Genomic DNA, 24,844 nt, shown 5'->3' with positions numbered 1-24,844 from the left:
TTTGTGACCCCATGGACTGGCACACCAGGCTCTCCTCTCCTCCACCTCCCAGAGTTTGAGCAAATTCATTTCCACTGAGTCCGGGATGCCATCCAACCATCTCATCCTCTGTTACCCGCTGCTCCTTTGTATATGTGTGTGTGTGTGTACATATAGCCCCTCTAACTCAACATTGTAAAGCAACTATCAGTTCAGTTCAGTCACTCAGTCATGTCCAACTCTTTGCGACCCCATGAGTCACAGCACGCCAGGCCTCCCTGTCCATCACCAACTCTAACTCATGTCCATCGAGTCAGTGATGCCATCCAGCCATCTCATTCTCTGTCGTCCCTGTCTCCTCCCGCCCCCAATCCCTCCTAGCATCAGACCCTTTCCAGTGAGTCAACTCGTTGCATGAGGTGGCCAAAGTATTGGAGTTTCAGCTTTAGCATCAGTCCTTCCAATGAACACCCAGGACTGATCTCCTTTAGAATGGACTGGTTGGATCTCCTTGCAGTCCAAGGGACTCTCAAGAGTCTTCTCCAACACCACAGTTCAAAAGCATCAATTCTTCGGTGCTCAGCTTTCTTCACAGTCCAACTCTCACATCCATACATGACCACTGGAAAAACCATAGCCTTGACTAGACGGACCTTTGTTGGCAAAGTAATGTCTCTGCTTTTTAATATGCTATCTAGGTTGGTCATAACTTTCCTTCCAAGGAGTAAGCGTCTTTTAATTTCCTGGCTGCAATCAGCATCTGCAGTGATATTGGAGTCCCCCAAAATAAAGTCTGACACTGTTTCCAGTGTTTACCCTCTATTTGGGGATGATCTTCGTTTTCTGAATGTTGAGCTTCAAACCAACCTTTTCACTCTCCTCTTTCACTTTCATCAAGAGGCTTTTGAGTTCCTCTTCACTTTCTGCCATAAGGTGTCATCTGCATATCTGAGGTTATTGATATTTCTCCCGGCAATCTTGATTCCAGCTTGTGCTTCTTCCAGCCCAGCATTCCTCATGATGTACTCTGCATATAAGTTAAATAAACAGGGTGACAATATACAACCTTGACATACTCCTTTTCCTATTTGGAACCATTCTGTTGTTCCATGTCCAGTTCTAACTGTTGCTTCCTGACCTGCATACAGGTTTCTCAAGAGGCAGATCAGGTGGTCTGGGATTCCCATCTCTTTCAGAATTTTCCACAGTTTATGGTGATCCACATAGTCAAAGGCTTTGGCATAGTCAATGAAGCTGAAATAGATGTTTTTCTGGAACTCTCTTGCTTTCTCCATGATCCAGTGGATGTTGGCAATTTGATCTCTGGTGCCTCTGCCTTTTGTAAAAGCTGCTTGAACATCTGGGAGTTCACGGCTCACATATTGCTGAAGCCTGGCTTGGGGAATTTTGAGCATGACTTTCTAGCATGTGAGATGAGTGCAATTGTGTGGTAGTTTGAGCATTCTTTGGCAGTGCCTTTCTTTGGGATTGGAATGAAGACTGACCTTTTCCACTCCTATGACCACTGCTGAGTTTTCCAGATTTGCTGGCATATTGAGTGCAGCACTTTCACAGCATCATCTTTCAGGATTTGAAATAGCTCAACTGGAATTCCATCACCTCCACTAGCTTTGTTCGTAGTGATGCTCTCTAAGGCCCACTTGACTTCACATTCCAAGATGTCTGGCTCCAGGTGAGTGATCACGCCATCGTGATTATGTTCGTCGTGAAGATCTTTTTTGTACAGTTCTTCTGTGTATTCTTGCCCCCTCTTCTTAATATCTTCTGCTTCTGTTAGGTCCATACCATTTCTGTCCTTTATCGAGCCCATCTTTGCATGAAATGTTCCCTTGAGCAACTATACTCCAATAGAAGAAATTAAATAAAAAGAATTTCATAAGAGTAGAACATTTCCTTAAATATGTGAAATCTCTGAATAAAAGCTAATTATTAAAACAATATGTATTTAACATGTTAGAGACTCATAGGTTAGAGATTCCACCCGTATAACTTGAGCCACCGTGTCAATGTTAATTGGACAAAGTTCTGTTTCAGCAGATTGACGGGAGAAAAGATGTTAAATCTGTTTGACTGCTGCACATGCCCACTTACTAAATTGGGCACACGCACACATGTACATAGGCATGCATGCTCGTGTCAATGACCCTTCAGGACACAGGCTTCATGCAGGAAGGGGGTTTACTTATTGACTCACTCTCTAGAATGATGCCTGGCTCATCATAGGTACTCAGTAAACAATCATTGTTTAAATAGCTAAGCCACATTTAGAGATGCTTTTGGTCTCCTCTCCCTTCAATCACGTGGTCTTGAAGGGAATCATCCATCCTGAATTGTCCACGGTTTACATTTGTTGTCCTGGCGCATGCCTTAATTCTGTGCCCTTTCCCTCTCAAACATTCTAGTTTGTATGGTGCTTTACTCAGTCACCCCACTTATAATGCGTCTGCTGTTATTGCACCAGCTTAGAGTGGTGCCTTGGGCTCTGTTACCCCAAACCGGAGTGCACCCACTTACTAGCTGTGGATTTGGGGGTGAGTTGATGAACCTCTCTAACTTCAGTTATTTCATCTGTGGGACAGTGACAGTACAGTAAGTCCCCTACATACAAACAAGTTCCATTCTGAGAGAACATTCAAGTCCGGTTTGTTCTCTCCAACAGTGTTAGCTTAGGCACCCAACTGGTACAATCGACTGTACAGTCACAGGTTTATAATACTTTTCGCACAAATAATACATAAAAAACAAACACAAAAAATAAATCGTTTTTCATCTTACAGTACAGTACCTTGAAAAGTACCATTGTAGCAGCCCAATGCCTGGCACCCAGAGGCTGGCGTCGAGTGAAGGGGCAAGAAGCGCCACTGCCTGGAGGAGGGGGAGATGGCAGAGCTGCGGGATCATCCGCAGCAGGAGCCGGAGGGCGAGCTGCAGCCTCACTCGTGCCTGACGCTGATGGCACAGCTTCTGGCTCCTTGCTGGGGCCATACGTACATTCACGTCTTTGCAAGTTCACAACTTGACATTTCGTATGTAGGAGACTTCCTGTAGCTTCCTGATTGGGTGGTTGAGACAGAGTTTATCCACTTAACAAAACTTGCTCCCTGAGAGACCTTGAGATGTGGTTGGCCCTTGTATGAGCGCAGACGTCCTGTTTCCTTCTCCAGAGCCTCACTGTTACACCACAGAAGTCTCTCCTGTCCGGTGGTTCTGCAGCCAATTGTCAGATTGCCTAGACATCCCTGTCTCCAGAAGCTGGTGTTATGTGTACGTTTCTCTCTAAATTGTGTGTTATTTCAGAGTCCAATGCTGCCTACCCTTAAAAAACCATCATGCTTCTTTTGTAAGCTAATTTGCAATGGAAGAGAAAACTATTTTATCCCAGGTTCCTGTCTTGAAACCCAGCGCTCAGGGTTAGGGGTCAGGTGAGCCCTTCTCTGCACCAGCAGCCTCTCTTTGCCATCCTCCTCCTGACACCTCCTGAGCTTTTGGGTCTACAGTGTCATCAAGGTCCCTAGACATGTCTGCTCACACACAGGCAGGGGAAACATGTTTTTTTCAGTGTATTTCCAAGTCCCTTCGTACACTGTGTACAAACAGGGTTCCTTTAGAAATCTGGATGGGAAAGAGTTCTAAAACAAAGTGCTACTCAGAGTCATTATTGCAATTTTAAAACCATCCACTGACCCTCTCTGAGCTTCCCAGGTGGTGCTAATGGTAAAGAACCTGCCTGCCAATGCAGGAGATATAAAGAGATGTGAGTTCGATCCCTGGGTTGGGAAGATACCCCGGAGGAGGGCATGGCAACCCACTCCAGTATTCTTGCCTGGAGAATTCCATGGACAGAGAGGAGCCTGGCGGGCTACAGTTCATGGTGTCACAAAGGGGTGGACGCAACTGAAGTGACTTAGCGTGCACATGACCCTCTCTATCACCAGCATCCTTAGGCAGAATCGCATGTTGGCTGAGTGTACAAATGGTGAGGAGGAGGAGGAACGATGAGAAATCCCAGCCCCTCTTTCCTATCTGACTGAAGTTTCCGTTCTGCCGGATTGGGAAGGATACCCTGTTGGTACCAGCTGTTCTCACTTGGGAGAATGGGCATCTTTCCTTGTGACTTCTCTGGTAAACTATCTGGAAGGCAGGGAGGATGCTGCCTTTAGCTTGAGCTTATGTTTTTCAGGGAATTAGAAAATACATACGCCTGCATGCAAGCTCCAGCCCCAGTCCCTCTGCACCCTGTGGCCCAGGCTGAGTTTCTGCAGAACTCCCTATCAGTCTCAGACATATGGTTGTTTATTGGCTACCCTGGACTCAATGTCCTTCCCTTCTCAGGGTACAGTCTCCTGAGATGGAAACCATGTATCTTTGTGTTTGCCTCTGCAGAGCTTGGTGTGTTCAGAGATAAAGCTTAGGATATCTACATTGTTTTATATTTTCAGTTGTTTCATATCTGTCATCCGAGTTGCTTTTCCTGGAAATCTTTATTGTGTTTTATCTTATTCTGTGAGACAGGTTAGGATCTTGACTGTGTGGATCACAATAAACTGTGGAGCATTCTGAAAGAGATGGGAATCCCAAACCACCTGACCTGCCTCTTGAGAAACCTGTATGCAGGTCAGGAAGCAACAGTTAGAACTGGACATGGAACAACAGACAGGTTCCAAATATGAAAAGGAGTACATCAAGGTTGTATATTGTCACCCTGCTTATTTAACTTCTATGCAGAGTACATCATGAGGAACACTGGGCTGGAAGAAGCACAAACTGGAATCAAGATTGCCGGGAGAAATATCAATAGCCTCAGATATGCAGATGACACCATCCTTATGGCAGAAAATGAAGAGGAACTCAAAAGCCTCTTGATGAAAGTGAAAGAGGAGAGTGAAAAGGTTGGCTTGAAGCTCAACGTTCAGAAAACAAAGATCATGGCATCTGGTCCCATCACTTCTTGGGAAATAGATGGGGAAACAGTGTCAGACTTTATTTTTTTGGGCTCCAAAATCACTGCAGATGCTGATTGCAGCCAGAAAATTAAGGGACGCTTACTCCTTGGAAGGAAAGTTATGACCAACCTAGACAGCATATTAAAAAGCAGAGACATTACTTTGCCAACCAAGGTCCGTCTAGTCAAGGCTATGGTTTTTCCCGTGGTCATGTATGGATGTGAGAGTTGGACTGTGAAGAAAGCTGATCGCCGAAGAATTGATGCTTTTGAACTGTGGTGCTGGAGAAGACTCTTGAGAGTCCCTTGGACTGCAAGGAGATCCAACCAGTCCATTCTAAAGGAGATCAACCCTGGGTGTTCATTGGAAGGACTGATGCTAAAGCTGAAACTGCAATACTTTGGCCACCTCATGCGACGAGTTGACTCACTGGAAAAGACTCTGATGCTGGGAGGGATTGGGGGTGGGAGGAGACAGGGACGACAGAGAATGAGATGGCTGGATGGCATCACCAACTCGATGACATGAGTTTGAGTGAACTTCGGGAGTTGGTGATGGACAGGGAGGCCTGGCGTGCTGTGATTCATGGGGTGGCAAAGAGTCAGACACGACTGAGCGACTGAACTGAACTGAACTGAACCTGTCTCAAGAGCGCTAATAGTTTTGCCAAAAGGACTGGTTGATTGGATCGTTAATGTGTGTGTTGAATGACTTCACTCCCTCCCCAGCGATTTTGTTTGTTTGCTGTGTCTTTCATTTGATCTTGCTGTTTTCAAGTTTGTTTTGAGTTTTGAAATCCCTGACACCAGGGGAGTTGTTGCTGATTCTAAGTCTTTGGATAAAAGTGCATCGTCGGCAGGACTCCAGTCTTCCATTTCCCCCCTCAGTGTGTCAGTAGGTTGGACTGCTCTTTTGATGAAACATAATATATATGATGAGGGTGGAGCTGTAGGACTCTATATAAGGTTCCTTAAGATGCAAACATCTTGATGTTCCTTGAAACCCCAGTGGTCTTTGCAATGAAAGGTAAATGGTACGGCACTTGGTTGTACAAAGAGCTGGTAAAAATCAGAAGCCAGAGAGAAAGGAAAGTAGATGAACATGCTATGATTCTAGATGGTTTGGAAAATAGTGTAATTTACCAAATAGGACAGTCTCTTAGTTTAGCCCAAGGCTCCAGTGTACCCATAGGTCCCCACCATGTAAATCACTGGTGATTGAATACGAGCAACCACTTGATTGAAAAATGAAATCAGGTAGCAATTACTGGCAATTGTGGATTCCTTTCCTACCCTTTGATCTACTTATTTTAAGCAAGTGGTCAGTTTATTTAGAAGGCAGGCTCTTCAAGGATTAAAAACCGTACAGAAAATAAACCCGGGCACAAGGTGGCTGGGTGGGTGGGGTAGGCTTCCTGGATAGCCTCGTAGAACTTAATGATGACAGTGGGCAAATGGCAAAACCCCAAAGCAGCATCAATCATTGACTAACACGTGGGTTGAAAGACAAATGCCAGGATTTAACATCTAACCCGGGGAGTTAAAATAAATATTGCTTTCAACTGTTGGCCTGCACAGAAAGTTTTGAATCTAGGTTACAGCATCTTATCACCTCTCCCCCAGCTCAGAGCTTCCTCCCTCTGTGCTCCCGTCTTGCAGGCTCTGCAAAGGGTCTGTTCTGTAAACAGTCACCAGACCTTACTAAGTCCCTGAATTCTGAAATCCCCCCTAAACAACCGCTGCACACTGGAAAGTCTTTCCCATCAGAATGATTTTTTTCAGACCTGATCCTTTCTTGGTCATCCCCCTTCTATCACTAAAATGGAAAATGAAGATAAAGAGAAAAGGTGAGGGTCCAGAGCCACAAGGAGATGAAACTCAGTAAAATTAAAGATGTGGAGGGACTTCCCTGGTGGTCCGGTGGCTAAGACTCTGTGTTCCCAAGGCAGAGGGCCTGGGTTCAGTCGCTGGTTGGGGAACTAGATCCCGCATGCGGCAGCTGAGGAGCCTATATACCATGACTCAGCCCTGGCACAGTCCGGGAAATAAGTATTTAAAAAACGGGGCCCAGCCTGGAAAGAGGGCTTTGGGATCTGCTTCCTAGCCACACAATGAAGTGGGCTGGCAGGATGAACGCAGAGCAAGGTCTGCGAGGACAGTGCTGCAGCTCACACGAAACGCAGCCTGAAGACGTGTCTAAATGAGCATACCCAGCGTGGCCAGGCCTCGCACTCAGCATTTTGCCATCAGGGATCCTGTTTCCTACCCGGCTGTGTTAGAGAGCCCCCTGGATCACTTTACTTGGTGTTGGGAGGCACGTATTTCATCCCAGGGCATTGTATCTGCAGAAATACTTTGACTGTCCAAAGTCACTGTTACTTCCTGGGGCAGAGCTGCTGCCTTGGTGGGCTGTGTGTGCTCAATCTCTTCAGTCGTGTCCGGCTTTTTGAGACCCCACGGACTGCAGCCCGCCAGGCTCCTCTGTCCATGGGATTCCCCAGGCAAGAATACTGGAGTGGGTAGCCATTCCCTCTCCAGGGGATCTTCCCACCCTAGGGATCGAATCTGTGTCTCCTGCTTTAGCAGGTGGATTGTTTACTGCTGAACCACCAGGGAAGCTGGGTGGGCTGTGGGGTGGTCTTTTGCAGGCTGTCTGCATGGTGTGGGCTGTGTCTTCCACCTCATCTGCACTTTGCTCACAGAGTATTTTGCAGAATTGATATGATACAAGCCTCACATTGTTCCTCTGTTGGCTGTCCTAGACCCTGAGTGTGCTGATAGCAAGAACTGAACATCCTTGGGACCCATCCCCCTGTCCCTTCCCAGCTGTAGCTTCAAGAAGGAGAATGTGACCCATTACCAGGGCATTCTAAGTAATCTAATTCCTTGGCAGGAAGTAGTCAAGACTTTCAAGTACATAATTGGTTTCGGCTTTTGGAAGACTAGTTAGTGGTAAACGATTAAATATAAAATTCAAAACCATGAATAACTCTAAGTGAGGAATGAGACATAGGATTATGGAAAAGTGCAGTGTGTGTGTGTTTGTTTATTTATTTACCATTTCTTCATTGTCTTCTCTTTCCTCCAACTTCAAGGACAATTTCTTATCTTGGAAAGGAAGAGATCAATTTGCTTTTGACAAGATCATTATGCAAAATGTATACTTTACACAGACGCTATTAGCTGTCTCTTTCATGTCAGTCTCGGACAGTCCCTGGACGAAGAGTGACCCTCTTGGACTACAGAGGTAGCCCTCTAGCAGATGCGGCTTAAGCTTGTCCCTTCATTGGAATAGATTTTAAAGAGATGCTGGAAGATTCTAGAAATTCCACGAGGCACAGAGTGAGGGGGCTGTATCAGTGGACTATTTATTTCGCCCTGTGGTTCCTGAGTTCACTGCCGTAGTTTAGCCTCTTTAGCAGCCCAGAGAACTTCCCTTGTGACCTGCCTGCCCTGGACTGACTGGGGCAGCGGAAGCCTGGGGCCCTCCTGGGGCATGTCTGCTAGCCCTGACCCCCACCCCCAACCGCGCCAGGACCTGTGAGCCAAGGGATCCAGTGCCAGGAGCATCTTCCTGGCCACCCTAGCCCTGGTCAGAGCCTGGTTCCTCCCAGGCACCTCCAAGGTTGGGACCGAAGAACTCTGTCATTTGAAGGAATAGCTTGTTATTGTTTTCAATTTGTGACTTTTCTTGAAATCCAGAGAAATAATAGTCTTTATATATACATACATATGAGCTTCCCGTGTGGCTCAGTGGTAAAGAATCTGCCTGCCAAGCAGAAGACATGGGTTCAATCCCTGGGTCAGGAAGATCCCCTGGAGGAGGGAATGGCAACGCACTCCAGTGTTTTTGCCTGGGAAATCCTATGGGCAGAGGAGCCTGGAGGCCTACAGTCCACGGGGTTGCAAAGAGTCAGACATGAGTGAGCAACTGAGCCTGCACCTGTGTCTAAAAAGAACAGTGAGGAGAAATAGAATGGAAGTTTCCCCTGGCCCCTGCCAACCGCATCTTCATTACAGTCTTAGTTGCATCCTAAGATTGACTTTTGGAATTGAGCTCTTGACAGGTGGCAGACAGGCTGGACCTAGTGGTGCATGAGTAGGGACGGCATGTGTGAGATGTGAGTAGGGAGGCAGGGATGGGGGAAGCTGGCAGGTGAGCTGGAGGGCCACTCCTTGCCTTGGCTAAAGCTGGTTGACCCCTGAACCTACTGGTATGGGTGAGGGACAGAGGGCCCAGTCTGCTGATTTTCCAGGATAAACCAGACAAGAGAATTTCTACCTGCAAACGCAATTTCCAGGTATTAGCTCAATATTTTAGAACATCAGATGAATAAAACAAAATAGCCCTGAAGGCCATGATAGCCCATGGCCTGCCAGTTTGCAACCTCTGGTCCAGACTTTTTCATGTTACATGAAATTTTGTCTGTTGTCTGGGACAGTTAGGGTCACTTGGAATTTGTTGTGTATTCAACTTAATAATAATCAAAATGAGTGCCATTCTCAGAGTGGGATCATGTTACAAAGAGAGAAATAAGTCAGTACAGATGGTGACATACTCTTACCATTGATGAAAATAGGAAGCTGTTACGGAATTTGTATATGAGAGATTTTCATGTTTTACCCTTTGGATAAGGACCCTGTGCATGCAAACAGTGCTGGGGTGGCCATCAGGAGGCCAGCACATCCTTCTTATGCCTCTGACACTTGGTTGACCATTAGACCATTTTAAGTTACAATTTGGTGACGTTAAGTACATTCACGATGCTGTGCCACCATCACACTTCCAGAACTTTTGCATCTTCTCAAGCAGAAACTCTGCGTGTCAACCGATGAATCCCCCCCACTCTCCTCCCAACCTTGGGTAACCCCTGTTTTGTTTTCTGTCTCCATGAAATCGACTGTTTAATGTAGTCAATATCAGTTGAATCATGCAGTATTTGCTCTTTTGTGTTTGGAGACTGTAAAGATATTACTTTTATAGTGTAGTTCTTACAACCTTAACAAAATTGAGACAGGTGCAAATAAACCTTTAGTGTAATCAGATATAAACCAGTGGGCTGTACGCTCCACTGGGAAATAAAAGAGAAAAGTTAAAGGTTAAAGAAGACAGAAAAGTTGGAAGTAGGAAAGTGATTGTCGTTCAGTTGCTAAGTTGTGTCCCAACTTTGCAACCCAACCCCATGGACTGCTACACGCCAGGCTTCTCTGTACTCCGCTATCTCCCAGAGTTTGCTCAAATTCATGTCCATTGAGTGGGTGATGCTGTCTAACCATCTCATCCTCACATACTTAGGGGTGAATTTTCTAGGTCAAATGATGTCTTTGTTTATCTTTTTGAGGACCTTCCAGACTATTTTCCAAAATGGCTGCACAACTCATATTCTCACCATCATATGAGGGTTCTGATTTCTCCACATCCACAAAAACATTTGTTATTTTCTGTCTTTTTGATTATAGCCATCTTGGTGGGTATGAGACCCATAGATTAATTAGAAGTAAATTGTTAGGTCTCTAAGTTTAGAGGTTTTTTTTTTTATTTTCCATATTTTACTGATTTCCATTTCGACTCCATTGTGATCAAAGAATATATTCTATATTATTTCAGTTCTTTTAAATTTAACTTTTTTGACATTCGTTTTTATGTCCCAGGAAATGTTCTGTCTTGGTATATGTTCTGTGGATTCTTGGAAAGAATGTGTATCTGCTGTTGTTGGTTGGTCTTCTGTAGCAGTGGTCTAAAATCTTTTTGGCACTAGGGACCAATTTCCTGGAAGACAATTTTTCCACGGACTGAGGATGGGGGTTGGTTTTGGGGTGATTCAAGCTCATTACATTTATTGTGCATTTTATTTCTAGTGTTATTTCATCAGCTCCACCTCAGATCATCAGGCATTAGATCCCCAGAGGTTAGGGACCTCTGTTCTATAGGATTAGGTCCCGTTGGCTGTTGATCTAGCCATCATTGAGAGAGGAGGTATTGACGTGTTTAGCTATAATTCTGTATTTGCCTATCCCTCCTTTCAGTTCCATCAGCTTCTGTCTCGTATGTTTTATAGTTCTGCTGTTTGGTGCATATGCATTTGGACTTGCCATGTTTTCTTGGTGGATTGACCCATTTTATAATTATCCAGTCTCCCTCCCCATCTCTGGGAAATTTCTTTGCTTTGAAGCTTACTTTATTGGATATTAGCCAATTCCATTTTCTTTTGATCTTTTGATTAATATTTTTATGATGTATTCCCTGGTGGCTCATACTGTAAAGAATCTGCCTGCAGTGAAGGGGGCCTGGTTTAGTCCTTGGGTTGGGAAGAGCCCCTGGAGAAGGAGATGGCAACCCACTCCAGTGTTCTCTCCTGGAGAATCCCACGGACAGAGGAGCCTGATGGGCTACAGTCCACGGGGTTGCAAAGAGCTATATACAACTGGGTGACTAACACTTAATGATATAACTCTTTCCATTCTTTAATTTTCAACCTGCCTACCCCACTGCATATGAAGTAAAAGTTTTTTAAAGACAACATATGGTTAGGCGTGCTGTGATTCATGGGGTCGCGGAGAGTCGGACACGACTGAGCGACTGAACTGAAATGAATGGTTAGGTCATGCTTTTTATTGTATTCTGCTAACAGCTATCTTTTAATTGATGCATTTAGACAGCCTACATTTTTTGGTAACTATTGGTGTGTCTGTGGTGTTTGAAATTTAAAAAATCTGTCACTTTTTCTTTTCCTTTCTGTTGCTCTCTGTTCTTCATTTCTGTTTTCTTTTTCTTTCTTACTGTGGGTTACTTGACACTTTTTGGAACTCCATTTCCATCTATCGATAGTGTTTTTGAGCTTTGTATAGCTTTTTTTTTTAGTGATTCCTCCAAGTATTATATCATATTGATATACATTGATATGTATGTATACAAAATATATATACATATAGCTAATAACAGCTTACTGTTGTTGTCATTTACCACTGTGAGTGTAGAAACCTTTCCCCCTGAATGTTTTTTTTTTACTTTCCCCACTTATAATCGTCTTAAATGTTTTCTCTATATACATTGAGAACCACATCAGATGGTGTAATTTTGGCTTCAGTGGCCAAGCTGAATTTAGAAAACTCAAGGGGAGAAAGAAAACATATTGAATTTGCTTGTATTTTCACTCTTTCCACTCTCTTTTCTTAATCCTTGATGTTCCAAAATTCCATTGCTTTCCATTTTGAGGATTTCCTTTAGTCATTATTTTAAGGCAGATGTGCTGGCAACACATTTTCTTAGTTTTTCTTCAAATGAGATTGTTTTGATTTCTTTTTCATTACCAAAGGCTGGTCTCACTGGATACAGAATTGTGGGTTGGCATTTATTTTTTAATGCTGTGCCTCTTCCTGAGAGCCTCCACAATTTTCAAAAGAGAAATCTGTTCAAATTCTGTTTTCTCACCTATAGATAAGGTGTCCTTTTACTATCTACTATCAAGATTTTCTTTTCTTCTATATTTTCAAAAGTTTGAGTATAGTTTCTCTGGATGTGGGTTTCTTTGGGTTTCTCCTGTGTGGATCTCACTCATCTTCTTGATTCTGTGCCCTGGGTTCCCTGGTGGCTGCCTGCAATGTGGGAGAATCTGCCTGCAATGTGGGATACCTGGGTTGGATCCCTTGGTTGGGAAGATCCCCTGGAGGAGGGCATGGCAACCCACTCCAGTATTCTTGCCTGGAAAATCCCCATGGACAGAAGAGCCTAGTGGGCTACAGTCCATGGGGTCACAAAAAGGGACACAACTGGGCGACTAAGCACACATATTTTGGGCCAAATTTTGGAAGGTTTTAGCCACTATTTCTTGGGTAGTTTTCCACTCCCACCCTTTTCTTTTTCTCTTTCTGAAACTCTGATGACATGAATGTTGGGTCTTGTGCTACAGTTTTACAGGGCTGTCACGTTCTGTCTGTTAGAAGTCTGTTTTCTCACTGTCATTAGATTGGTTAATTTCTCTCATTTGATCTTCTGGTTTATTAATTCTTTCCTGTTTACTAATTCATACTTCCAGTTGATTAATAATATGCTTTTGAGCCAATACAATTGAATTTTTAAAAATTCTAGTTGTTGTATTCTTCAATTCTGCAGTCTCCATAGGGTTTTTCTTTGTATCATGTATTTCTCTACTCAAGTTTTAAATTTCTTTTCTCAAGCTTCCCATTTTTTTAATTTGTTTCAGGTGTGATTGTCATTACTCATGCAACATTTTTATCATGGCAGTATTAACATTTCTGTCAGATGAATCTAACATCTCTGACATTATGATGGTATCTTTTTAAAAAGTATTATTATTCAGCTTGCCATCTTCTTGGTTCCTGGTATGATGAATGATTTCCTGTTGGAACACAGACATTTGGGGTATTATGAGACCAAAGGTCTTATTTATACCTTCTGTTTTAGGTGGCTTCTTATGGCACCACTCTGGTGGGGGTACGATGGGGAAGGGCTGCCTTATCATTACTGCCAGGTAGGCGTAGACTTTCAAGTTCCCCACTTCCTTTCCATTGCCCACTGAGAGTCTGCTCAATTACTGCTGCATGGCCATGGGAGTCCCTGGTCCTCACTAGGTCTACACTGATTCTATTTATTTTTAGAGTTAAATTCTCTTACTTGCTCTTTGTCCATTAGAATTATCATGCAGTAATAGCAGCTTGTTGATGTATCTGATCAAAATGGTTTTTACTATTTTCTCACTGTTTCTATTGCATGTTGCAATTTTATTTTAAGAAATATATATTTGATTGCTATATAATAAGCAATTGCTATAAGATACCTACATAGGGACACTTTTATGACCTTATGGACTATATAGCCCGCCAGGCTCCTATGTCCATGGGATTTCCCAGGCAAGAATACTGGAGTGAGTTGCCGTTTCCTTCTCCAGGGGATCTTCCCGACTCAGGGATCAAAGCTGCGTCTCCTGAGTCTCAGGCATTGGCAGGCAGACTCTTTACCACTGTGCCACCTGGGAAGTCCCCATAATTCCTGTATAACCCGAATTTTGTCCCTGTGTTTTCCTGAACAGGATTCCATCTGTATCACAAGCTTCCCACCATAGTGCCTGAGAGCTGCCTGCTCATCATGGTGGGCCTTCTGCTGGGGGGGATTATCTTTGGAGTGGATGAGAAGTCCCCCCCGGCCATGAAGACTGATGTGTTTTTCTTGTACCTCCTCCCACCCATCGTGCTGGACGCGGGCTATTTCATGCCCACCCGCCCATTCTTTGAGAACATTGGCACCATCTTCTGGTATGCTGTGGTCGGCACGCTCTGGAATTCCATTGGCATTGGGGTGTCGCTGTTCGGGATCTGCCAGATCGAAGCCTTTGGCCTGAGCGACATCACTTTGCTCCAGAGTCTTCTCTTCGGCAGCTTGATCTCAGCTGTGGACCCTGTGGCCGTGCTTGCCGTCTTTGAGAACATCCACGTCAATGAGCAGCTGTACATCCTGGTCTTTGGAGAGTCCCTGCTGAATGACGCCGTGACGGTGGTGAGTAACAGGCTCATGCAGTGTCACTCCACCAGGCTGGGGGCCCATCTGCCGGCCCTCTGCACAGAGTGGGCACCAGAATGGTCCCCAGCCCCAGTGCTGGGAAGGGCCCCTTGCTTGGTTCCATACTCTGTTCTCAGTGTCTTAAAATTCTCAACACCTTTATTATTTGTTATTTATTCATGGACTTCCCTGGTGGCTCAGTGGTGAAGAATTTGCCTGCCAATGCAGGAGACACAGGTTTGATCCCTGGGTCAGGAAGATCCCCTGGAGAAGGAATGGCAACCCACTCCAGCACTCTTGCCTGGAGAATCCCATGAACAGAGGATCCTGGTGGGCTACAGTCCAACTCTCAAAGAGTTGGACATGACTGAGACTAAACAACAATAGCAACAACAACGATTTATTCATGATTATATAAAGTCACCTCATCTTCATTTGCCTGGATCACACCAGCTGTGTGGCTCATCCTGTTTGCACAGCTTTGCTGCTGCCAGAGGAGCTTCACCATGACTGTGAGCTATGTATCCTGGGGGTTTCTCACTGGCGGTTTCAACAATGGTCTTTGATCATAATTCAAAGGACTCAAGAGTGGGCAGCCATTCTCTTCTCCAGGGGATCTTCCCGACCCAAGGGCTGAACCTGGGTCTCCTGCATCACAGGAGGATTCTTTACCATCTGAGCCACCAGAGAAGCCTGTGACATGTGTAGTACAAGTGAAATGATCAAGCCCACTGAGTTCCGTTCTCCATCTGCGGATGCTGTGTTTTTCATTTCCTGATTTGAAGCAAAGTTTTCATTACCCAACTCACTTCCTATTCCTACTCAGCCAGCAGACTTCGGGTCCTCATTTTTCCATTCAGTTCAGTTCAGTCGCTTAGTCGTGTCCGACTCTCTGCACGCCAGGCCTCCCTGTCCATCACCAACTCCCACAGTTCACTCAAACTCATGTCCACAGAGTCGGTGATGCCATCCAGCCATCTCATTCTCTGTCGTCCCCTTCTCCTTCCGCCCCCAACCTTTCCCAGCATAAGAGTCTTTTCCAGTGAGTCAACTTGTCGCATGAGGTGGCCAAAGTATTGCAGTTTCAGCTTTAGCATCAGTCCGTAGGTGGGTATTAATTCAGAAAATGCAAATTGTTTTTAATTCTCACTAATTGACACATAATTAGAGTCAGAGGATCTTATGAGCTTAATGTGAGCAGAATTGACCTGCTTCCCGAGCTCAGGCAAGAAGCCTCTCTCCACACCCACACAGCTGCACAGAGCTCCTCCACCAGTCAGGGACACTCCGGTGACCTTGGGTATGTTAACCAGTCAGTGCATGTTGGTGATGCTGTTTTATGGTAGCCAGGGTTCTGTAGCAGTGATGGTGATAGGATCATAGTTGGTAGCCTTTTGTGAATGTATATCTTGTGTCCAGAGTTTTTATAGCAGCCCATGAAATAGGTATTCTTCCCATTTTGCATTTAGGAAAATTGAGGGAAATATTAAGTAAAGTATATTTAAGTAACTTAAGTAGTTTATTTTACCCCCTCTGTTAGTTCCTATTGTTAAAATGGTGTTCTTGATTTGTTTAAAAGTTCACATAGATTACAAGGAAAGAAAATCAGTTCCCTTCAGTTTTATTGGGTATGTGTAGTAGATCAATCCTGAGTGTTCATTGGAAGGACTGATGCTAAAGCTGAAACTCCAATACTTTGGCCACCTCATGCGAGGAGTTGACTCACTGGAAAAGACTCTGATGCTGGGAAAGGTTGGGGGCGGGAGGAGAAAGGGACGACAGAGAATGAGATGTCTGGATGGCATCACCGACTCTGTGGACATGAGTTTGAGTGAACTCCGAGAGTTGGTGATGGACAGGGAGGCCTGGCGTGCTGTGATTCATGGGGTCGTGGAGAGTCGGACACGACTGAGCGACTGAACTGAATTGAACTGAACTTAAGAGTACCTGGAAAGAGTCCCTCCATCTGAGTTAGAGAGAGGATCCTTTAAATGATATCTTTTCTAGTATGTTTGAGCTTCCCAGGTGGTGGAGTGGCCAGTAATCTGCCAGCAATGCAGGAGACACAGGTTTGATCCCTGGGTTGGCAAGATCCTCTGAAGAAGGAAATGACAACCCACTCCAGTGTTCTTGCCTGGGAAATCCCATGAACAGAGGAACCTGGAGGGCTACAGTCCATGGGGTCGCAAAGAGCTGGACACAACTGAGCATGCACACACGTGCGCACATACACGCACGCACACATACACACACACACACGCACGCACACACACATGCGTGCGCACACACACACACATGCACACACACGCACACACACGCACACACACACACAATATTTAGTATCCTGTGTGTAGGTCACGGGGCATCGGCTCTTCAAAGATAGGTTACTCTGATCAGCTTCAGAAGCAAACTGAGACTATCTTTTTAATAATTCAATTAAACTTTACAGTAATGTGACATCCAAAATAAAAGTTAAGATAGAAACCAACATTGTTCTCTGTTAATCTGTATTCACACTCTTGACCTGAATAAAGTATCACCTTTAAGGATATTCATTAACTCTGTGTGGATATTGGTATGTAAAAATAATTTTCTGATAAGGAAACCCCATTTTTAGAATGTTATTCAGTTGCTAAGTCATGTCTGACTCTTTCTACCCAGCAACTACAGCATACCAGGCTTCTCTGTGTCTCACTGTCTCCCGGAGTTTGCTCAAATGAACATCCATTGAGTTGGTGATGCTATCTAACCATCTCATCATTTTTAGAATAGCTGAGAGCTATTTTGAGACAGTGAAGTCACCTCATTCAAGTAACAAAATCCACTTCATTTATTCCATTATTCATTAATAGTGGTTAGTCATTCACTCATCAGCATTAAATTTTAAGTGGGAAACTGCCCTAATGATGAAGATGTTTTATAACTCATTCTAATTTCTGGAGGCATCACGTTTCCCTTGCTGACTGATGGTCGATGTATACACTGTTACCAGGGAGACTAGAAATTTTAGTTGACCATCTTGGATCTATTTAGTGTATGGAAAACCTCACCAAGAGATAACAGTATCCTGATGCATTGCTTTTAGGAATAGGGTAGCATCATCAGGTCTGTTTCAGGATGGCCTGCCACTTCTTTACACTGCTGTCCCTCCTCTTCTGAGATTTTACACTCAATCACCTCAGTGGTCCAGTCTTTGAGTGTGTCAGGAGTCAGACCTCATGGAGCGCCAGGCTGGGCTCCCCATGTTATTCAACAGCTTCCCCCTAGCTTCCTGTTTTACACACGATAGTGATACATATCTCTACCACTTCCTCCCGCTCCTTCCCCCGCTGTGTCCACAGGTATGTTCTCTACATCTCCATTCTTTCCCTGGAAGTGGATTCATCAATAAATATGTGTTAATATGATCTAGAGGAGTGGGATTCGGGGAGGGAAGGGAGGCTGAAGAGGGAGGTGATACAGTATAATTATGGCTGATTTGCGTTATTCTATTGTAGAAACCATCACAGCATTGTAAAGCAGTTTTCCTCCAATTAAATTAAAAAAAAGAATCAGATCTCACACAGATATAGAGAACAGATTTGTGGACACAACAGAAGAAGGTGGGCTTACTGAATAGTATGCTGAATTAACCAGGTAGGGCTTCCCCAGCAGCTCAGACGGTAAAGGGTCTGCCTACAATGCGGGAGACCTGGGTTCGATCCCTGGGTCGGGAAGATCCTCTGGAGAAGGAAATGGCAACCCACTCCAGTATTCTTGCCTTGGAAATCCCGTGGACGGAGGAGTCTGATGGGCTACAGTCCATGAGATCACAAAGAGTCAGACACGACTGAGTACAAGGACTGAGTCAAAACAGATCATATCGAATGTTAATACATACAAGTATTTTTAAAATAATAACAATAGAAACATTTGAAAGTACCCAGTTTTCACATTAGCCCATTTCAGAATTGAGCAAACAGGCACTCTTGGCTTTCCAGTTTTCTAAAACTACAGTTGTCAAGTTGAGGGCAGCTTTGCACGGACCAACTAGAGACATAATTGTAGCCACGTATGTAATATGTATACATATACTGTATATAAATTATAGCTTCAAAAACACCTTTCTGTATAGATTCCCTTGTAGTAAAATGAAAAGATTTAACTGGAATGAACTCACTATGGGGTTATGGCTGGTTGTACATAAAAGAATTTTATCTCGTGCTGATCGCTAGGTATCAGGTCCAGTGTACAACAGGCAGGAGGTTATGGAAAGCTCTCTCACTGTCAAGGTAACGTCTCTACCTAAGATACTTTCTCCTAACGTAGCCCAGCATGCAAGGAAGTTGAATGATCAAACAGGAGCTTCTGCCAGCTCGCTGAACATGGGGAGCCTGTGACTCAGCCATACCCTTTGCAAAACCTACAGGGATATGAAACACAGAATATATGCATTTGATAGCGTGATGGATGGGGCTGCCAGGAGAATGGCTTGGGGAAGTTCGGGGTGTATGCCAGTGAGTTGATCCTTAGGAATGAGCACCTGACTTCCTTTGGAGACGGCATTGGTGTCTGGATGGGGTGGGATGGGGAAATGAGATAGAAAGAGGAGAAGTCACAAGTTCTTTGCATAAGGAATTTCTCATTCTTCAGTGGAAATGAGGTCAGCGTTCGAGAGACAGCACCAACAACACAGGAAGCTTCGTATCCAGATGCTGAATGGTTTGGGGGATCACCTGTGTTGCAGGAGGGCAGAGGGAAGGACAATTTGCAAAGGCTGTTGGAGTCCAGAAAGGCCAGAGGGGTACAGCCGCTTCAGCTGAGCCATGGAAAACAGATAAAGTTTCCCCTGGTTTGCAGGCTGGGTTTCTGCCAAGAGAAGCCAGGGGCAGGGGTGCATAATTACAATGTGCTTTGTGGAGCAGTAATGAGACCCTGTCCTAGACTGCAGGTGTTATAATGCATTTAAAAAAAAATGCATCACGTGGAGACTTCCCTGGTGGTCCAGTGGTTAAGATTCCACGCTTCCAAAGCAGGGGGCACAAGTTCGATACCGGTTAGGGAACTGAGATCCCACATGCTGCCATGGTGCAGACAAAAATAGAAATGCATCAGGCATATTCAGCCTGCTTCCCAGAGTCAGGCAGCCAACAATTTTAAATTGGAGAGTGAGGAATGGAACGTGCTCAGTCTTGTCCGATTCTTTGCAACCCCATGGGCTGTAGCCCACCAGGCCCCTCTGTCCGTGGGATTCTCCAGAAAAGAATACTGGAGTGGGTTGCAATTTCCTTCTCCAGCCAATCTTCCTCACCCAGGGACTGAACTTAGGTCTGCAGCATTGCAGGCAGATTCTTTACCATCTGAGCCACCAGGGAAACCCGAGAAATGGAATAGCAGTATTTAAAGGAAGCACTACACAAATGAGTGATGTGGTTTGCTGGTGCAGGCTGCCAGCAGGGCAGAAGAAGCCATGGCACCTGGGAACAGACCCCAGAGCCTAAGTGGCCCGGGGTAGGGGGGCTGTCCATATAGAGCTGGCGACTGGGAAACCTGTCCCTCACCCTGGGCAGCAGGTGACCGTCACCTTCTGGCCTGGTTGTTTAGAAGCAGTGGATAAATATAGCACATCTCTGATTTACTCTCCGGAAGCAATCATGATGTGTTGATGCAGATGAAATCTGATGTGTGTAGCAGGCTCTGGGTGACAGTAGGAAGCAGCAAGATTTGAAGCCAGTTCCTTCCTGGAAAAGGATAATCTTTCAGGATATTTAAGTCCTTGGGTTTGTAAGTTGCTTATTTCTTCTCTTGTGTGCATGCTTGGCTGCTTAGTTGTATCTGACTCTTTGCAACACTAAGGGCTGTAGCCTGCCAGGCTCCTCTGTCCATGGGATTTCCCAGGCAAGAATACTGGGGTGGGTTGCCATTTCCTTCTCCAGGGAATCTTCCCAGATCAGGGATAGAATCTGTTTCCTGCATTGACAGGTGGATTCTTTACCACTGAGCCACCAGTGAAATCCCTATGATTGCATAGGAAAGAGGAAAAATTCCCTGAAACCTGTAAATTGTAGGCTATAAAGGACTTTAAATGAGGAGGAAAAGAGTGAAATGGCTATTTGCTGGGATACACCCTGATTAGAAGAGTCTCTGCCTCATTCTCGTGGTTAAAATTGAAGAACTGACCCAGAGGTGTGTTACCTGGATTCTGGTATCGCCTCTGATATTTTGAGTGCCTGTGGATGAGTGGGTTTAATTTTGAGTTTCTCAGAAATCCAGGGAAGGTGTCACATGGACTGTACCCTTAAGGTCTGCCCGCATGTCCCATCAGCTGACTTTGCTGGAGATTCTGGCTGCAGACATCACAATGAAAAGAAGCAGAGCATGTGCCTATCTGTATGTCACTTGCTGGTTTCGTGGGGAAAAAAAAAAAGGTTCAGGAGTGAGGCATTGTTTCCAGTGCCGTGTGCTCAATGATCCTTAGAAACATGTTTGAAAAACAGGTGTGAATGCCTGTTATTTTTGAATACTTAATTAAACTATGTAAAAGGCTAGATTTTTCAGAAACTGAGCACCAGTGTAGTCTCATCACTTCAGAAGGACAGACATGTATGAAGTTACGGCAGACACACACACACATACAGTGGTTGCTGCCTCTTTAAGAAAGCCCGATCAGGTCTTATGTTTCATAAGAGGTCTGTGTGTGTGCGGGGCAGGGAGGCAGGGACCAAGTGAGGACCTCAGTGACAGAGGGGGAGGGTATCTTCAGGGAAGTGACTGCTATGGATGGACAGACCGACCCCACAAGGAGGCCTTGAAAGGTCACTAAATTCACGGCCGACACCCACAAGCTCTCTCTGTGACACAGTCCTCATCGGGCATCGGGAACACAAGCAAGGTGTGCTGAAGGGTGACCAAGTCTTTTAAAATAATCTTTTAGGGTCTGAAAAATGATGTTTTAGGAGTAAGTCATGTAAATAATTTTGAAGTCTCCTCTCTCTTACATCTAGAAATAGATTTCCTGATGACACGCTTTCATCAACACTTTTTGTTTAAAGCTATTGAATGCCCGGGTTTTCCAGGTGGCTTGGTGGTAGAGAATCCACCTGCCAATGCAAGAAATGTGGGTTTGATCCCTGGGACAGGAATATTCCCTGGAGAAAGAAATGGCAATCTACTCCTGTATGCTTGCCTGGAGAATTCCATGGGCAGAGGAGCCTGGTGGGCTACAGTCTGTGGGGTCGCAAAGTGGGACATGACTTAGCAACTAAACACAGCAATTAAATGTACTGTTAAAATGTGAGATAAAGAGATGCCCAGTCGCTCCCACTCATCGTCCACTTTGGAGCACAGAAGACACGCCCTTATTAGGAGGCAGGTGTGTTTCTGGGGCTGCGTGGATGACGGGGAAGTTGGCAGGTCCTGATGTCCCTCTGCGTCTCCCACAGGTCCTGTACAATCTGTTCAAGTCTTTCTGCCAGATGAAGACCATTGAGACCATTGACGTGTTTGCTGGCATCGCAAACTTCTTTGTCGTGGGGATCGGTGGGGTGCTGATAGGCATCTTCCTGGGCTTTATAGCGGCGTTTACCACGCGCTTCACACACAACATCCGCGTGATCGAGCCACTCTTCGTCTTCCTGTACAGCTATTTGTCCTACATCACGGCCGAGATGTTCCATCTCTCAGGCATCATGGCGTAAGTATTTGACTCATGCACATGATGGCATTTCGTGGAATTCATGTGTACTAAGCTATGTTTTACATGTTATGTAAAAAGAGTAGATGCTCTTGAATGCTTTTGAGAAAAAATTAAAAGTAGATTTTGCTTACTTTTTGCTTCAAAGAAATGAACGTATGGGTCAGCCACATTTGTACTAAAGTGACCCAGTGCTGACATGGTACAAGTGACCTCTTGGGTCTCATGAAATATGGTGAGAAAGTGTTGGGGTGGATGGTGAGGCGCCAAGAATTTTCTGAGTTTGATGACCATTTAGTGTTGCCCAGGTCAGCTTACTCCAACAAGATTGTTTTCCAAGCTGAGCCTGGAGTCCTGCAATTGCTTCTGCATATTCATTTGAACAACTATTTTCTAATAGTAGAAAACCTTCACTCTGTGTGATATATTCGATTTGAGGTTATAGCTTTACATCATTCAAAGCAAAACTCAATGAATAAGGCACGCCATCATGGCCTTTGAGCTGAAAGAAGTATGGTTATAAATCAAGAGTGGATAGTCAGTTATCCACTATCCACTAGTTAGTGTATTACCCACTAACTGATTCAGAAGGGTGTTCTCAAAAAGCTCTACAAGTAGCTGAAGAATGGTTACATTTGGGTCCAGTGTTAGCTTATTAGGAGGGTCACTTTGACAGACTTTATTTGTTGGGTGTGGGTGTTTTGCAGCTTCCAAAAATAAGCCTATTATATGATGGCCATAACTTGTAGAGGACCAGTGAGAAATGCTTTGTAATAGAATGCCTTTAAAGGTTTTAATTTTGACAAATATTTATTTACAGCTTAACACATGCCAGAATCTCTACTGGGGTCTGCTGTTTAGGGTTTGTGTTGTAAGCATGGGTCTAGTTCTTCTTGGAGTTTTCTTTTGCAGTCTGATTTCGGTGATGTTTTGAATATGGACTGTTTTTTTCTGTCCATATCACCACTTTTGTAGCAGAAGCAGTGAGGTTTGTCTCTGTCCACAAGGAGAGTGGAACCCACTGTAATGAAAGCCATGCGTTAGGAAGTTGTGTGATGTTCTGTATCCCAGGGAACCTAAATAAAGCATCAAACTAATCCAGTCTGACCCAGTAATGAAAGGGGCAGCGTCTTCCTGGTGGCTATTCATATCATTTGTATGACCTCCAGTGTCCTCACTGTTCTTTGACTTGTGTCATTGAAAGTGTCTGATCAGCTGTGATCTGCAAAGATTACAGGGCTGGGATTTGCATCTAGTTTCCCAGTGGTGTTCTTGCAATGGTTGGTGTAAGAACCTTGAATATATATAATCTATATATGTGAATATCACCTGACCCTTGGTGTTTAGTCGCTCAGTTGTATCTGACTCTATTCCAACCTCATGGACCATAACCTACCAGGCTCCTCTGTTCATGGGATTCTCCAGGCAAGAATACTGGAGTGGGTTGCCATTTCCTTCTCCAGGGCATGTTCCCAGCCCAGGGATCGAACCTGCATCTCCTGCAATGGCAGGTGGATTGCTTACCACTGAGCTACCAGGAAAGCCCTCATTTTGACCCTGGCATATGTAAAAGTTCTAGACCATCCACAGAGCTACCTGGATATGCTTGTCCACTTTCCTGATGTTCAAAGCAGCAACTGGTATGGGAAGGTCCTGAGTGTGAGGGGGACAGGTGAAGTGCTAATAGGGGTGGAGTCCTGGTGCATCTCTGCTTAGCCGTGTCTGGGAGTCAGAGTCCACAGAACTCAGAGGGCTGGTGATGCCCCAGGTACCTGACCTTCTGCGAGGGTGGATTCAGCACTTTACTTGCTCTGGGAATTACGGTCTTAGGGACAAATTAGGGCCACCTCACACTTCCTAAGTGTTCAGGAGAGTTTTAAATTCAGACATAAAGAGTTAGCTAGTTTCTTGTTTTCTAATTTTCTGATACCTTCCTGCTCATTCTATACTGGGATAAGTCATTGAAATAGCGAAGGTGCATACTCGTGTATGTCTGTGCATGTGTGTTTCAGAGTGCATTCCCACTGCTCTGGAGCTCAGGTTAATGAAAAGTTTCTAGTCTCTTAAACATGAATCTTCACATTGCCATAGCATGGGACCCTCGAGTACCATAGCTTTACCACTGGGGATGGAGAAGGGACTCATAGCATTGATTTTAGAAATTCATGCCTTTGTTCATGTGTTTTGAACTTTATGTTCAGAAAACTGCTCAGAGATAATTCCCATTGGCCCTCTTACCCAAGGACACTAACAGATGCCTAATGTAATTCCTCAAATCAGATCCACAGGGATGTGAACTGAGCTGGGACTCTGTTCCCCCTCGTGAACATCACCCCTTTCTGGTCCTCACCTTGTACCCTTGCGTTGTTTTGGGATCCTGCCAGTGGGATGCTGAAAACCCACTGTCCCGAGGAGGGAATGCTTGGTTCCCATGGCATCCAACAGCCTGCTGGTCAATTACTGACTTCTTCTTGCTATGCTCTAAGAATTTCAGAAAATGTTCAAGTCCTCCTTTTGATATGATGGTGGGCATCCAATATTCTTGTTTTATTTTCATGGATTAATAATTTCTTAGTCTTTCTTCTTTAGAGGACATTTAACATACTTTTGGGCTTCCCTGGTGGCTAAGAAGGTAAAGAATCCGTCTGCAGTGCGGGAGACCTGAGTTCTGTCCCTGGGTTGGGAAGATCCAGTATGGCAACCCCCTCCAGTA

General features: G+C 44.7%; 1 protein-coding gene across 1 annotated transcript in view; it reads left to right on the top strand.

The window, feature by feature from the left end:
• SLC9A2 (solute carrier family 9 member A2) overlaps positions 1–24,844 on the top strand; it is a 90,373-nt gene that overhangs the window by 15,491 nt on the left and 50,038 nt on the right. Inside the window, exons 2-3 of the mRNA XM_055400270.2 lie at positions 13,993–14,456; positions 21,881–22,131. Of these exons, the coding sequence (XP_055256245.2) occupies positions 13,993–14,456; positions 21,881–22,131 (715 nt within the window). The remainder of the gene's footprint in view (positions 1–13,992; positions 14,457–21,880; positions 22,132–24,844) is intronic.

The sequence above is a fragment of the Moschus berezovskii genome, chromosome 11 (assembly GCF_049115385.1).
Source record: "Moschus berezovskii isolate FMDL1 chromosome 11, NW_MosBer_1.0, whole genome shotgun sequence".
Taxonomy (NCBI): Eukaryota; Metazoa; Chordata; class Mammalia; order Artiodactyla; family Moschidae; genus Moschus; species Moschus berezovskii.
The sequence above is the reverse complement of the archived record's forward strand: the minus strand, read 5'-3'. Positions and strand labels throughout refer to the sequence as shown.